Below are 15,725 nucleotides of genomic sequence, written 5' to 3' on the forward strand. Positions count from 1 at the left end.
ACCTGTCAGGTATCGTCATCATCAGAGGAAAATGATTTGACATACAGGAGTCAAGGCAATATATAGCAAATGAGAAAGGGTGGTGGGGAGAGTAAGAGGGGTGGATTATTAAGGTGGAGTTCAGAGGGTGTTGGTCTTAAAGTCTTTTTGATTATTTGGATGTTCTTCTTTTTAAACCTGCTTTATGATTTTCTTTTTAAGCCAGCTTCACGCTTTTGCAATTGAAATAATATTCAAAGTAATATCATATATGTAGCAAAGCTAAATAAATATCCAAGTATCAGTTTTATACATTCAGGAACAAGGGTGGGAAATTAAACCAAATATTTTGCAAGAATGAAATAAACATCATTTTACAACATCACAGCTATATGATGCAACAATGAGACGCTGTGAAAAAGTTTGGCGTTCATCTAAAAATATGCAGCACTGTGTAAGAGGTTACTCATTACTGCATTTAAAGGGATAAATAGTGTTGGACATGAAGATGAGGTGTGAGGAGAAAAACACCTACAGAAGAAAAGGGTTTGGAACATATGAGTAACTCATTGTAGTCAGCTATATGTGAATCTTATAAATTGAGACTTTAAATAATAAATATGAGAAGGCAGGCCGCTTCATGTGGAAATATCTGTTTGAAGGCAAAGGTTCAAGTTCAAGTGTTACATAGACAAGGGTGATAAGACAGCCAGATCTGTAACAAACTGTAAATGACCCCATGTACTGTAGCTGAATAACAACCATGACTGAACAATAATGCACCATGGAAATAAGAAAAAAGTACACATGACACATGAGCATAAAATTTCTGAGATCGAGACAGTGAGTGTTAACTATAACTACAAAGTTACAAGCAACGATGACATGAGCAATGCAGTTTAGGGTAACATTTAATATATTACCACTACATTTTGGCTTTCAGTATTACAAAATGCTGAATACTAAACATAAGTTATGCATTCGGCTCCTACATACAAGATGGACAAAGGTAACCAGCAATGAGCAAAGGATTTTGAAACTTACATTGATTTAGCATTTTCACTATTCACGCGATGTGCTGAGGCAATTAGAAAAGGATAAGCAAATGTCATTTAATATGGCAAAATGGCCAAATACAAACAAAAAGGACTGTCTGCTCAAATTTAACAATGTACTAACAGAACTGCTTTTGACATGCTGTATTCAGTGTGGTCATCAAAATGTTAAAAGACATGGTAGCAAATTGGACCGTACAGAGAAAACCAACAAAATGCACTTTTGGAGCACAGAGAGTTTGCTACAGTGGCAGGCAGAGGGATTGTCATCATTTGGGAGAGAAGGCTGAGCATTGACCTCATTGCACAGTGATCTAGATCAGGGGTAGGCAACGTCGGTCCTGGAGTGCCACAGTATGTGCAGGTTTTTGTTCCAACCCAGTTCCTTAACGAGAACTCAATTATTGCTGATGAAGCACATATTGCTTAAGTGACATTTTAATGCTTCATTTTAGTGGTCTCGCTTGTTAAGGTTCTCCAACCTTAATTGCTTATTTCAATCTTAAACTGCTGCATTCAGTGTTTTAATTGCTCCTTATTAGCAATAAGATGTAAAAGACAAAGCAGCCAGCAGTTCTCCAGCTAGCTTTTTTCCAATTACATCTGTGTGTGTTCATCATGCACGGTTTGATTTAATAAAACACTTAATAGAAAAATGTGACAGACTGAAAATGATCTGTTTTAGGCTTCAAATCATTTGGATGATATCCTTGGAAAGGAAAAAAATCTACGATATAAAAGCCTTACATTGCACAGACTAACAAGCCATAAAATTAAATAAGGTCTGAGATTGGCAATGATTGGTTTCTAATTAAGCAATTGGGTTGAATGAAAACCTGTAGCCACTGCGGCTCACCAGGACCGACATTGCCTACCCCTGTTTTACATCTTATTGCTAATAAGGAGCAATTAAAACACTGAATGCAGCAGTTTAAGATTGAAATAAGCAATTAAGGTTGGAGAACCTTAACAAGCGAGACCACTAAAATGAAGCATTAAAATGTCACTTAAGCAATATGTGCTTCATCAGCAATAATTGAGTTCTCGTTAAGGAACTGGGTTGGAACAAAAACCTGCACATACTGTGGCACTCCAGGACCGACGTTGCCTACCCCTGATCTAGATGACTACTCTTGGTTAAATACTCGAGAATCTCAATACAAATTATGAAAATGTGCTTTCACGGTGGGATTAATATTAAGCAAAATAAGCTTGTGTTTAGGGTATCAAGGGAAGGCGGTCACCATAGAAATGTCCCAGTGCCAGATCTACCATGGACCGACCATATAGTGCAAAACTGCAGATGGTGCAGCTGACCAGGTTTCCACAAAAAGGGGCTCCCACATTAAATAAAAAAATAACATACATACAGTATATACAGTAATAAAATAGTAATAATAAAGGTTAATGATATATATTAATCTTGGGACTGCAACAAAATTAGAATCTGGTAACTGGCAAATGGTCCACTGAGGCTCATGTGATCTTTCTTGTCTTGGTCCTATCGGCTGCCCCGTTCAGTCGTTCACTGAGAGTGAGTGCAGCTTATATATATGGGGGTGCCAACATCTTTTCAGTGCTTAGGGTCACCAAACGTCTTAATCTGGCCCTTGATGCTTTTGAGGTAGCAACTAGGAAGAATTTTTCCAGAAAGGGGTGGTCTGGGAGCTTGCACTGATACAGCGCATTGCTGCACCCACCACATGACAATCCACCTAAGGGTCCCACTTTAGGACCCGAGTGCAGCCGTTACACCTCAGCACCACACTAGTTCATATGGAGTGAAACAGTGTGAGGTTTTTTTTTACAGTGGCTGGAGTGCCAATCCTGCCACCAACCCCCAAGTTTTCCCTGCAAGTTGGAGGACCTGCTTGAAGGGCTGGGTGTAGTGTAACGTCATACCCAGGACGGCTTAGTCCTGGGTTTCCAAAAAGGGTTTGTTGAATCTTGAATAAGTCATGTAATTAATGTAGAAAGCTCCTTAAAGTCTGCCCTGAATGAGACCTTGGGACAAATTAGCTACTGACCAGTCATCTGAGTTTGACGGATTAATCATTTTCCTCTAGTAAGACTTGTCAGGTTTTGCTTTAAGACTTTGCATAAAGAATGCTAGGCTTCTTCTGGATATTCTGGTTTCCTCGTTAAGTTCGCATCAGTTCATTTTATTATCAGTATTACTTACAGTATAATGTAAAATATTTGTTGCTCGTTCCTCTGGTGTAGAAGTACCCAGTGACATTCGACTCCAAGGTACAGCAGCACCAGACCTGATTCCAGGGGGTCATTTAGCTGAACCTCCCCGTCCCATGCTGTTAAGTGTGCTATTACTTGTTGGATTTGTGAGACTTTATCACACCCAAAAGTACTTCAGATGCCCCCTTTACCATTTAGGTCTGGAGCTGGGGCTCAACAGCAGATTATTAAAACAAATAAATGACCATAAAAAAAGAAAGAAAATTCTCAATATAAAAATGCAACATCTATAAGGGAGAACAAATAAGGATCAGGGAATACAGTTAATTAATCTCTTAATTATCAGTAAAGTCAAATAAGGAGTGTAAGTTGGATGCTTTCCACAGGGAGTCTTGGTCGCAGGTCAAGCAGCTAATTGAATGGGAGTTCCCCCCTTTCCAAGATATATAATTTTTTAGATTAATGGGCATCTCCGAATGGACCCTGATGTGAATTAGAGTTGGTGTTTTTGTCAAGAATTGTAATCCAATTACAGTTTATTCCTGCCTTGTGCTCTGGGTTGCTGGATTGGGCTCTAACTCTCCAACAACCTGCAATGGATTCAGTGGATTAAAAAAAAGTATGATGTGTTGTTGGAAGAACTGAAGGGTCACACAAGTGGAAATACTGGGGTGTCAACCTGGTCTTCCCTGTTTAATAAACACAAGTCCAATAAAACCATGCTGTCAATGGCACTAAACAAACAAACTAAACTAGCATCTTACCGAGTGTCGTTTCTCTCAGTTCTATTGCTCCATCATTCAGTGTGTTCTTGTAATGAATGTCACCTTCTTCTGGGAATCGCGGGATATTTAGCGGGGAAACCAGAAGGGGCGGAATCAGTTGCTCTTACTGTGCATCTTCTCCAAACTGTGGAGGGAGAAACAGAGGATAAGGTTAGCACCAGCGCCCCCTCTCGACATGGGGTGGAAGTACTTACCTCAGAAGAGCCTGGAGGATGATCCATAGACGGACAGGTGTAACAATGGATAGGTGGACTTTTTAATAAAACTGCAATTTAAATTAATGGTAATGATAGCTGATTGTATTGCATCATTATTCTGCTTTAATTATTTTTCTTGTTTGCATCATTTAAAACTACTAGTGGAGTTAGTTGATATGCTGTATTAGTGTAAGTGGAATGCACCTTTAATAATCTGGTACAGTAAGCAGAATTTCAAAGGGAATTCCTCTTGGTGTATGTATATACTATGTGAATTTTTTTATATGTTTATTTTTAGAATAAAGAGCTACAAGACAAGCTAAACTACTTACTGTCCAGAAACAATGTACCAAGAAGTCCTGCTGAAACAAGAGAGGTTGGAGTGGGCTGCAACCTGTCAGACAGGTAACAATTGCTCAGTTTGTACAGCACCATTATTGTCAGATTAAGATTCATCAAAGCCCTTTTTGGAATAATTATCAATCCTCAATTCGTACTATACCTTTTAGAGCAAGTACTATCCTCAAACATTTTATATGGCCTCTTTCTAGTCGATATGGCACCAAATCATTTTACAAATCAAAACTCTTAATCATTATTGTATATGGTATCTTTCACGGCAAGCAACATCATATGACTTTACATTTTCAAACTTACCTAGGGTTGTGAGGGGTAGACCCTCCAGCAGCAATGGGCATAGTCAAACACAGGGCCCACTCATTCAAACACCTATGCTCACCAGTTTAGAATGGCCATTGATCCTAACACACATATCTTTTGATATGGCTGGAAAACCATAGACTAGGCGTGGGCTGAATATTTTTTTTTTTTTTTTTTATTGTTGTTTATTTTGTTCCTTATACAATTTCTTGTATTAGGAATTTGTTAGTTTTCGCATACCCCTTGGGGTCAGAGCGCAGGGTCAGCCATTGTACAGCGTCCCTGGAGCAATTGAAGGTTAAGGGCCTTGCTCAAGGGCCCAACAGAGTAGGATCTCTTTTGGCAGTGATGGGGATTCGAACCGGCAATCAGCGCAGATCCTTAGCCTCAGAGCCACCACTCCGCCCTAAATCTTTAAGGCTATAGTGGCTAACACTGCACCACCATGCCACCCAGACTGCTTTAAAAAATAAAAAGGAGAAAAAAGTATAGGCATGTCTCATGACAAGTATTCTCTGGATTCAGATATAATAAAACTGACATTATGAGACAAAGAGAGAACAGGACTGCACTTGAAGTCAAAAGAGAAATGAATATAAGACTACAATGACATTTTAACCTTTTAACTGTTTAAATATCTTTCACAATATTTCTTTTTCCTATAGCATGCCATCTCTCTACAAACTAAACCAGGGTAAAGGTGAATATACAGCTATCAATAGTACAGTATAAGTTAATAAAAGCTTTTTGCACAAAGCAAACTTAATCATTTCTTGAAAGTACAAAGGTTATCAGCTTCTGTTTGCTGTTGGTTTCCTACTTCAGCCTGAGCAAGTCAACAAACTATTGTCCATTTGATTAAAGAAAAATGTATTTTTGTTTCTTTAAACTAGTGTGCAGTTTAGAAGACAGTGTCACGAAATATTTGCTGATTCCCTGCATCATTTACATCTTGCATACTGAAAGCTGTCAGATGATTATTCAAAACCTAATATTAGATAAAATGCATTCTCAAATTAACAAATAATACACAAAAGCATACCATTTTGATTATGAATTCATTTATTAAAAAACATTTGCAATATGTAATGGCCATCCATCCATCCATCCATTCTCTTCCGCTTATCCGAGGTCGGGTCGCGGGGGCAGCAGCTTGAGCAGAGATGCCCAGACTTCCCTCTCCCCGGCCACTTCTTCTAGCTCTTTCGGGAGAATCCCGAGGCGTTCCCAGGCCAGCCGGGAGACATAGTCCCTCCAGCGTGTCCTGGGTCTTCCCCGGGGCCTCCTCCCAGTTGGACGTGCCCGGGAACACCTCACCAGGGAGGCGTCCAGGAGGCATCCTGATCAGATGCCCGAGCCACCTCATCTGACTCCTCTCGATGCGGAGGAGCAGCGGCTCTACTCTGAGCCCCTCCCGGATGACTGAGCTTCTCACCCTATCTTTAAGGGAGAGCCCAGACACCCTGCGGAGGAAACTCATTTCAGCCACTTGTATTTGCGATCTCGTTCTTTCGGTCACTACCCATAGCTCATGACCATAGGTGAGGGTAGGAACATAGATCTGTGATCTCTCCTGTCAGTATACTTTCAGTAATCCTGGGGTAGAAGCTAAGTACATCTCTTGCTCTTTATTCATTCTAATGTGGCCAAGCTTCTGTATTCTGCATCTTTATCTTGCTGCGTAATCTATGATTCTGGTAAAGAATCCTTTGATGCAGAGCAAAATTTATGATTCCTTCAATTGTCCAGATCTTCATGCAGAAAAGCGTCCTCACACCATAACAATGACATGACTATGTTTGCCTGTTGGGATGAAGTTCTAAATGGGAAATGCAATATTAGCCTTTTTATAGGTATAATAAGACTGTTGCACAAAATGCTTCACTGTAGACCCTTTCCTCTATAGAAAATTGTTCCAAACCTTTCTAGGATCACTTGGGCATAAAGTCCCATGTTCTTGTTAGTGAGAAGTCATTTCTAGTTTGCTGTGCTGGTATTATCTGGTGGAGTCATCAACACTGCAAAGACAGGAAGAGTCTGTAGATCTCTGGATATTTTTCTAAGGATCTTTTGAACTACCTTGCACTTTGAGAAATTTTGGTAAAATGCACATTCTGGGGTAGACTGACCACTGTCCCAGACATTCTGTGTTTGCAAAATGGCTTTTACTGAGGTGAAGTAAAGCTGCGGGCCTTTAGAAATGGCTTTGTGTCCCTTTCTGAAATACTAGACACCAGCATCTTTTCTGACTAATATTTTCATTACTTTCTTATGATCATGATGTGTCTCATGATACCATGTGCATTGTATTGGGCAGAAGTAGCCTGAATTAGTTAACAAACCTCTTCAAAGCCTAGTTGTGCCTTTAATTAGGCTGAGCAATCAATCATTCCTATCTGGTGATTGCGTGTTTGATTATCTTGCACACCCACCAAATACACTTTATTGTCATTTTTTTTCCCACTCATACAAATTCTCCATATATAACTAGCACTGACAAATAAAAATGCATTGATGCAGAAGATCAGATGAGAGGCACAAGTTTCCATGGCATTGTATATATAAAGAACCTTTTTAGGACATGAAAGGCACTATAAAATTTGCTTTCAGTGGTTGCAGCTACCTTTTAAGTGTCATTTTGAGTCTTGACTCAATGATCTAAGCATTGCTTGGTGTAGAAGTCTCTTTCTCCAAGGTTACATTCCATTTCATTCATTCCTGTAAAGTAATATTCATTTTTGTTTCTTTTCCAGCAAACAAGCACAGCCACAATCCCAGACCGAGGTACCTGTTCAAAGAAAGAAGACGACCATATCTACACCCTACATGCGTCTTATGGAACTCAGTGAGAGGAGAAGTAAACCAAAGTAGACAAAGCGAGTTTCAAAGCCTGGCTGCTTCCTGTGAACTCATTATGTATAATATTGTGATGTATATATTTTTGTGGAATGACAGATATTTTTGTAGCTTATCACTAGAACTGCCAATATTATAGTTATTTAAATAAGCAGTTTGTTTTTTGTATACACTGAACATACAGATTACAAATAATGCCATTCTGTAAGTGAATTCTTTAAAACTGTTGGCCAAGGTAATGAATATTCATGGACATTCTAATTTAGTATAATTATTTTTCAGCAACTGCATAAGTCACATTCAGCTACATCTTGCAATTCTGTTACATGCACTGTAAAGCACTTTCTAGTAGGGTACACTGTGAAAGAAATTATATTTAGAGAAATGATAATTGGTCTAGAACTTCAAAAATGTTTAAGAGATATTCACAAGTATTAATATCACTTATCTGAAGAACATATGAGAAAGGTAGTCAGCCTAACATATTAAAAACGTATACATGTACTATGAGCAGATTTGCTAATCATGAACTTCAGTTGGGATTAAAGTCAACAGATGTTACATTCTTATGCTAAGAAAATCTTTTCCCACAGCTGCAGTTACACCATATGGACAGCAGATGGCGCTACATGGCTAGAAAACCTGTTGTTTATCATGTCCATTCTAATCTGCATGTTGTGTCCTAAGGAGTCCAACTGTAAGGTATAAAATATATAATGAAGGCATGCTTAACAAAGTTATTCTCTTAAGAATTTAATAGAATTTAAAGACATAACAGTATTTATGATTTTCTAAAGTTTAATGTACTACATACACTGTTCACCTTTACCCAGGTACATTGTTATTAATGTAGTAGAGTCTCTTTGCAAATGGGAGTGTTTAATATTATACGCTATACATAATATATAATTTTGACATTGCTTTCTTGGTTTATAAACAATATATTGTAAATGAAGGTATTAACAAATCTTTATGAAAAGCTTTCTAAAATATTTATATTAAAATGCATTTTTATGCTACTGCACTTTCTTTGATTTAATATTATTATTCTTTTTCTCACTGGTCAATCAAGAATACAACTTAAAAAAGAAGCAATCAGCTTAAAAATTCTACTTCTTCATATTGTTTTTACTTAATAATATTATAATAATATTATTACAAATCATAAAAAATCCTCCTCTCCTCACCAATATGTTTTCCCTTTTCCACCTTCGTTCCATCTGCATCACTGGAGATTACGTCTTTATGTCTCTGAGTGTTTAATGTTTTATGGTCAGTGAGCTGTTTCCAGATCAAAATGTGTAACCAGCAACAGACTTGTACAGGAATTGTGGAATTGTGTTCAGTTCATGCCTTCTTCATTGTTCATTCATGTTCTTTTATTTTGTCCTTGCTCATAAACTGATCTGTCTTATGCACACAAAATGTAAACCTGGAAAGATTACGTGGTGCACTGACTTAAAAGTGCTGCCAGAAGAAGACATCTCATTGGAATGAATACTGAGCAAAGCAGCAGCCAGGTTTTCAATTCATTTTGTTGTACTGCTTGATGATAAACACCACTTGTGAGTAAAACACTGTTTAAGTTAAGACTTATTTATGTGCACATGACTCTGGCAGATTAACTGGCTTGCACTATTGGGGGGAACAAACACCTTCCGTTTCCAGTACAGAATGTTAGCCAAAAAGTCCAAGCCAGCTAGAAAATGTTAAGCAATAAACATACGGGCTAATAAAACTGTTGATGCAATAAATTCCTTACTATGCTCTATGTATGCCTAATCAGAAAAACTGGCACATTCTTGGAATGGTCATTTTTTAAACTCTCTTTTTTACTTTAAGTTCACAAGTCTGTCCATGTCTTTGTAGGCCTTCACTTAGCACTCTGCTTTCCACTAACATGCAGGTCAAGGTCATTTGTGACTCTGCATCGTCACCATACAAGGGAGAATGGGTGTGTGAATGTGAAAAAATAAATGAAAGAGTAGTAAAAGATAAAAGAAATATAAAATGGAGAAATAATAATGGTACAAAAGGATAGCAGTTAAATGATATAATGTAAATGAAAATACATGTATAAATACAAAATAATATTAATAACAACACTATCATACCTGCTTAATCCAACTCAGGATCAGGGGCTGTAGACTATGCTGTCAGCACTGGGTGCCAATCCATCACAGGGCCCACTCACGCAGTGTCAATTCAAAGTTATTAGTCAACCTAATCTGCAAATCTTTGGGATATGGAAGGAAAACCAACACAGACATTGGGTGCATGTGCAAGTCCCACTTGGAAAATGGCTATGCTGTGTATTTAATGTAAGGATGCTGGATCTGTGATGCAGCTGTGCTTATCACTGTACTATCACAGAACTCTATAAAGTGTGTCCAGGGTTCGCCCCGTGATGGTGCAGGCTTTAATGATAAGTTTGTTCAAGCCTTGTGCTTCCTTTGAGCTCAGGTTGCGTCCCTAAGAGACTGCAGCGTAGAACACCACACTGGCTACTATGGACTGGTAGAACATTTCCAACAGCTTGCTGTACACATCAAAAGACTTGCATCTCCTCAAGAAGTACAGTCTCCTCTGGCCCTTCTTGTCCAGAAGCACTGTGTTGTCAGACCAACCCAGTCTGTGGTTTATGTGAACCCCCAGCTGCTTGTAGCTCTTCACCACTTTCATGTCCTCTCTCTAAATGGTGACTGGTCTCAGAGGCTCCTTGGCATGTCAGAAGTCCACCATCAGTTCTTTTGTCTTGCTGATGTTGAGTTGCAGGTTATTGTCCCTGCACCACAAGGCTCCTGTACAGTACTCTGACTCATCTCCATTATTAATGCAGTGTATGATGGATGAGTCTTCTAAGAATTTCTATAGATGGCAAGCACTGATATTGTGCTGGAAGCCCGTTGTGTAGGAGGGAGTAAACAGGAAGGGAGACAGGACAGTTCCCTGTGGTGCTCCAGTGTTATTATCATTTCTGACACACAATTCCTTAGCCTCACAAACTGCTGTCTGTTGGTCAGGTAGTCCATGATCCAGGAGACTGGGGGGGCATCAAAATGCAAGGCCTTGAGCTTTTTCCCCAGTTGATGAGGAAGAATGGTGTTAAAAGCACTGGAAAAGTCAAAGAACATGATCCTGACTGACTGACAGATTAAATATAAACTCTAAAAAGAAACAGATAAATCTAAATTTAGCTGTTAACACTTTATAATAACTTACACTAATTCATTAACAAATACTGCATGTAATACTTAAGTTATTAATGGGATTTAAGCACATACCACAATCAGCCACAACATTAAAACCAGTTGCCTAATATTGCGTAGGCCCCCCTCGTGCATCCAAAACAGCTCTGACCCACTGAGATATGATCTCCACAAGACCTCTGAGCGTGTCATGTGGTGTCTCCGGCAGCAAGACATTAACAGCAGATCATTTAAGTCCAGTAAGTTGCAAGATGGGGCCTTGATTGATCAGACTTATTTTTCCAGTACATCCCACAGATGCTCGATTGGACTGAGATCCGGGAAGTCAATGCCTTGAATTCTTTCTCGTGTACCTCAACCCATCATCCCTGAACAGTTTAGTTGCAGTGTGGCAGGGTGCATTATCCTGCTGAAAGAGACCACTGCCATCAGAGGAATAAAATTGCCATGAAAGGGGTGTATGTGGTCTGCAGTAATCTTTAAGGAGGTGGTATGTGGCAAAGTAACATCCACATTAATGGCAGGACCAAAGGTTTCTCAGCAGAACACTACCCAAAGCATACTATACTACTCCCTCTGTCACCTTGCCTTCTTCCCATAGTAGATCCTGCTGTCATCTCTTCCACATTTAAATGACACACACACAAGATCATCAGTGGTATTCACTTCAGTTAGTGCTTTTAATGTTGTGGCTGATAGGTATCTTCTATATAAACATCTACGCATGGAAGTGTGTGTGTGTCTGTCTGTCTGGCCTGGAAGTGAGAGGTGGAGTTGGGGTAAGGGCTCTGCCTCCGAGGAAACAGAAAACTCGCTTAGCTGCTAATAACACAAGTGAGGTGAGCGTGTCGGCAAAACGAAACCTCCTAGAAGAGAGATGCCCAGAGTAGTTCCTTTCAGTTACCTGACATCTCTACATTTTTTTCTGACAATTTCAATAGTTTGTAGGACCCCGGTACAGCACGGGCTTACACAGCACGTATACAGTGGTGTGAAAAACTATTTGCCCCCTTCCTGATTTCTTATTCTTTTGCATGTTTGTCACACAAAATGTTTCTGATCATCAAACACATTTAACCATTAGTCAAATATAACACAAGTAAACACAAAATGCAGTTTGTAAATGGTGGTTTTTATTATTTAGGGAGAAAAAAAAATCCAAACCTACATGGCCCTGTGTGAAAAAGTAATTGCCCCCTGAACCTAATAACTGGTTGGGCCACCCTTAGCAGCAATAACTGCAATCAAGCGTTTGCGATAACTTGCAATGAGTCTTTTACAGCGCTCTGGAGGAATTTTGGCCCACTCATCTTTGCAAAATTGTTGTAATTCAGCTTTATTTGAGGGTTTTCTAGCATGAACCGCCTTTTTAAGGTCATGCCATAGCATCTCAATTGGATTCAGGTCAGGACTTTGACTAGGCCACTCCAAAGTCTTCATTTTGTTTTTCTTCAGCCATTCAGAGGTGGATTTGCTGGTGTGTTTTGGGTCATTGTCCTGTTGCAGCACCCAAGATCGCTTCAGCTTGAGTTGACGAACAGATGGCCGGACATTCTCCTTCAGGATTTTTTGGTAGACAGTAGAATTCATGGTTCCATCTATCACAGCAAGCCTTCCAGGTCCTGAAGCAGCAAAACAACCCCAGACCATCACACTACCACCACCATATTTTACTGTTGGTATGATGTTCTTTTTCTGAAATGCTGTGTTCCTTTTACACCAGATGTAACGGGACATTTGCCTTCCAAAAAGTTCAACTTTTGACTCATCAGTCCACAAGGTATTTTCCCAAAAGTCTTGGCAATCATTGAGATGTTTCTTAGCAAAATTGAGACGAGCCCTAATGTTCTTTTTGCTTAACAGTGGTTTGCATCTTGGAAATCTGCCATGCAGGCCATTTTTTGCCCAGTCTCTTTCTTATGGTGGAGTCGTGAACACTGACCTTAATTGAGGCAAGTGAGGCCTGCAGTTCTTTAGACGTTGTCCTGGGGTCTTTTGTGACCTCTCGGATGAGTCATCTCTGCGCTCTTGGGGTAATTTTGGTCGGCCGGCCACTCCTGGGAAGGTTCACCACTGTTCCATGTTTTTGCCATTTGTGGATAATGGCTCTCACTGTGGTTTGCTGGAGTCCCAAAGCTTTAGAAATGGCTTTATAACCTTTACCAGACTGATAGATCTCAATTACTTCTGTTCTCATTTGTTCCTGAATTTCTTTGGATCTTGGCATGATGTCTAGCTTTTGAGGTGCTTTTGGTCTACTTCTCTGTGTCAGGCAGCTCCTATTTAAGTGATTTCTTGATTGAAACAGGTGTGGCAGTAATCAGGCCTGGGGGTGGCTACGGAAATTGAACTCAGGTGTGATACACCACAGTTAGGTTATTTTTTAACAAGGGGGCAATTACTTTTTCACACAGGGCCATGTAGGTTTGGATTTTTTTTCTCCCTAAATAATAAACACCATCATTTAAAAACTGCATTTTGTGTTTACTTGTGTTATATTTGACTAATGGTTAAATGTGTTTGATGATCAGAAATATTTTGTGTGACAAACATGCAAAAGAATAAGAAATCAGGAAGGGGGCAAATAGTTTTTCACACCACTGTATATATATATCATTGGCTGAGCTTTCAAAGTAGCAACTTCCTTTTAATATATGACATGCCTTATGGAAACAGTAGTATTTCAGCAGTGACATTAAGTTTATTGGATTAACAGAAAATATACAATATGCATCATAACAAAATTAGACAGGTGCATACATTTGGACACCCCAACAGAGATATTACATCAATACTCAATTGAGCCTCCTTTTGCAAATATAACAGCCTCTAAACGTTGTCCTCCTCTAGCCTTTGATGAGTGTCTGGATTCTGGATGGAAATATTTTTGACCATTCTTCCAAACAAAATCTCTCCAGCTCAGTTAAATTTGATGGCTGCCGAGCATGGACTGCCTGCTTCAAATCATCTTATAGATTTTCGATGATATTCAAGTCAGGGGACTGTGATGCCCATTCCAGAACATAGTACTTCTCCCTCTGCATGAATGCCTTTGTAGATTTCGAACTATGTTTTGGGTCATTGTCTTGTTGGAATATCCAACCCCTGCGTAACTTCAACTTTGTGACTGATGCCTGAACATTATCCTGAAGAATTTGTTGATACTGGGTTGAATTCATCCGACCCTCGACTTTAACAAGGACCCCAGTCCCTGAACTAGCCACACAGCCCCACAGCATGATGGAACCTCCACCAAATTTGACAGTAAGTAGCAGGTATTTTTCTTGGAATGCGGTGTTCTTCTTCTGCCATGCAAAGCACTTTTTGTTATGACCAAATAACTCAATGTTTGTCTCATCAGTCCAAAGCACTTTGTTCCAAAATGAATCTGGCTTGTCTAAATGAGCATTTGCATACTACAAGCGACTCTGTTTGTGGCATGAGTGCAGAAAGGGCTTCTTTCTCATCACCTTGCCATACAGATGTTCTTTGTGCAAATTGCGACGAATTGTAGAATGATGTACAGATACACCATCTGCAGCATGATGTTCTTGCAGGTCTTTGGAGGTGACCTGTGAGTTGTCTGTAACCATTCTCACAATCCTGCGCATATGCCGCTCCTGTATTTTTCTTGGCCTGCCAGACCTGCTGGGTTTAATAGCAACTGTGCCTGTGTCCTTCTATTTCCTGATTCCATTCCTTACAGTTGAAACTGACAGTTTAAACCTCTGAGAGGTTTCCCTACACCATGAGACTCAACAATCTTTGTTTTCAGATCTTTTGAGAGTTGCTTTGAGGATCCCATGCTGTCACTCTTCAGAGGAGAGTCAAAGGGAAGCACAACTTGCAATTGACCACCTTAAATACCTTTTCCCATGATTGGACACACCTGTCTATGAAGTTCAAGGCTTAACGAGCTCATCACACCAATTTGGTGTTGCAAGTAATCAGCATTGAGCAGTGACAGGCATTCAAATCAGCAAAATTACAAGGGGACCCACATATTTGCACAGCCAGTTTTTCACATTTGATTTAATTTCATACAACTAAATACTGCTTCACTAAAAATCTTTGTTTGGAAAACACCCCAGTACTCAGATGTTCCTAGGAAATGAAAGACATACCACTGTTATCTTTTTTGTTGAAAGTAGAGGAAATTATTATGCAGGCTGAGAGGGGTTCCCGAACTTTTTCATATGACTGTATATATATATATATATATATATATATATATATATATATATAATATACTAGGGGGCTTCGCCCACTGCTCGCTTTGCTTGCCAACCCCTCCCCCCACCCACCTGTGCTACACACCGTTGTGAATAGGGGGGGTTGAACGCACCCCAAAGTGATGTGGTCACTCCTCTGAAACCCCTCTTAAATGGTGATACAATGGGAAACAAATATAGTTTTTTTTTACCTCATCTTTGCTTCATCAGCTGTTGGCTTGCTGCTGCTGCCGTGCCACGTGGACTTCATCTCATGTGGTGCTTTGAATGTTTAAAAGCCTGTACAGCAGCTGTTCTTTTGTCTCACTGCCTTGTCTCTCTTCTCCCCCAGACATCTTCAAACACTATGCAATCTCTTTTTGGTGTTCCGTTATTTCACCGAGTAATATTTTCCATTTGTTGGCGTTAATGCGATCTTTACTATCATTTTTTGAGAGTTTTGAATTTTCCTACTTCCATTATCTCTAATCTGCTCTGCATGTGTACAGTGCCAATGTTTCTGAATTCTTTATGATGTTCTACTTTGTCATTTACTCTTTGTCTTTTTCCAGCTCCGGGT

General features: G+C 39.5%; 1 protein-coding gene across 1 annotated transcript in view; it reads left to right on the top strand.

The window, feature by feature from the left end:
• The window catches only part of polr2m (RNA polymerase II subunit M), a 124,789-nt gene that overhangs the window by 84,508 nt on the left and 24,556 nt on the right, over positions 1-15,725 (top strand). The window contains exons 13-14 of the mRNA XM_051920775.1: positions 4,508-4,614; positions 7,623-7,737. Of these exons, the coding sequence (XP_051776735.1) occupies positions 4,508-4,614; positions 7,623-7,737 (222 nt within the window). The remainder of the gene's footprint in view (positions 1-4,507; positions 4,615-7,622; positions 7,738-15,725) is intronic.

The sequence above is a fragment of the Erpetoichthys calabaricus genome, chromosome 17 (genome assembly GCF_900747795.2).
Source record: "Erpetoichthys calabaricus chromosome 17, fErpCal1.3, whole genome shotgun sequence".
NCBI classification, from domain to species: domain Eukaryota; kingdom Metazoa; phylum Chordata; class Cladistia; order Polypteriformes; family Polypteridae; genus Erpetoichthys; species Erpetoichthys calabaricus.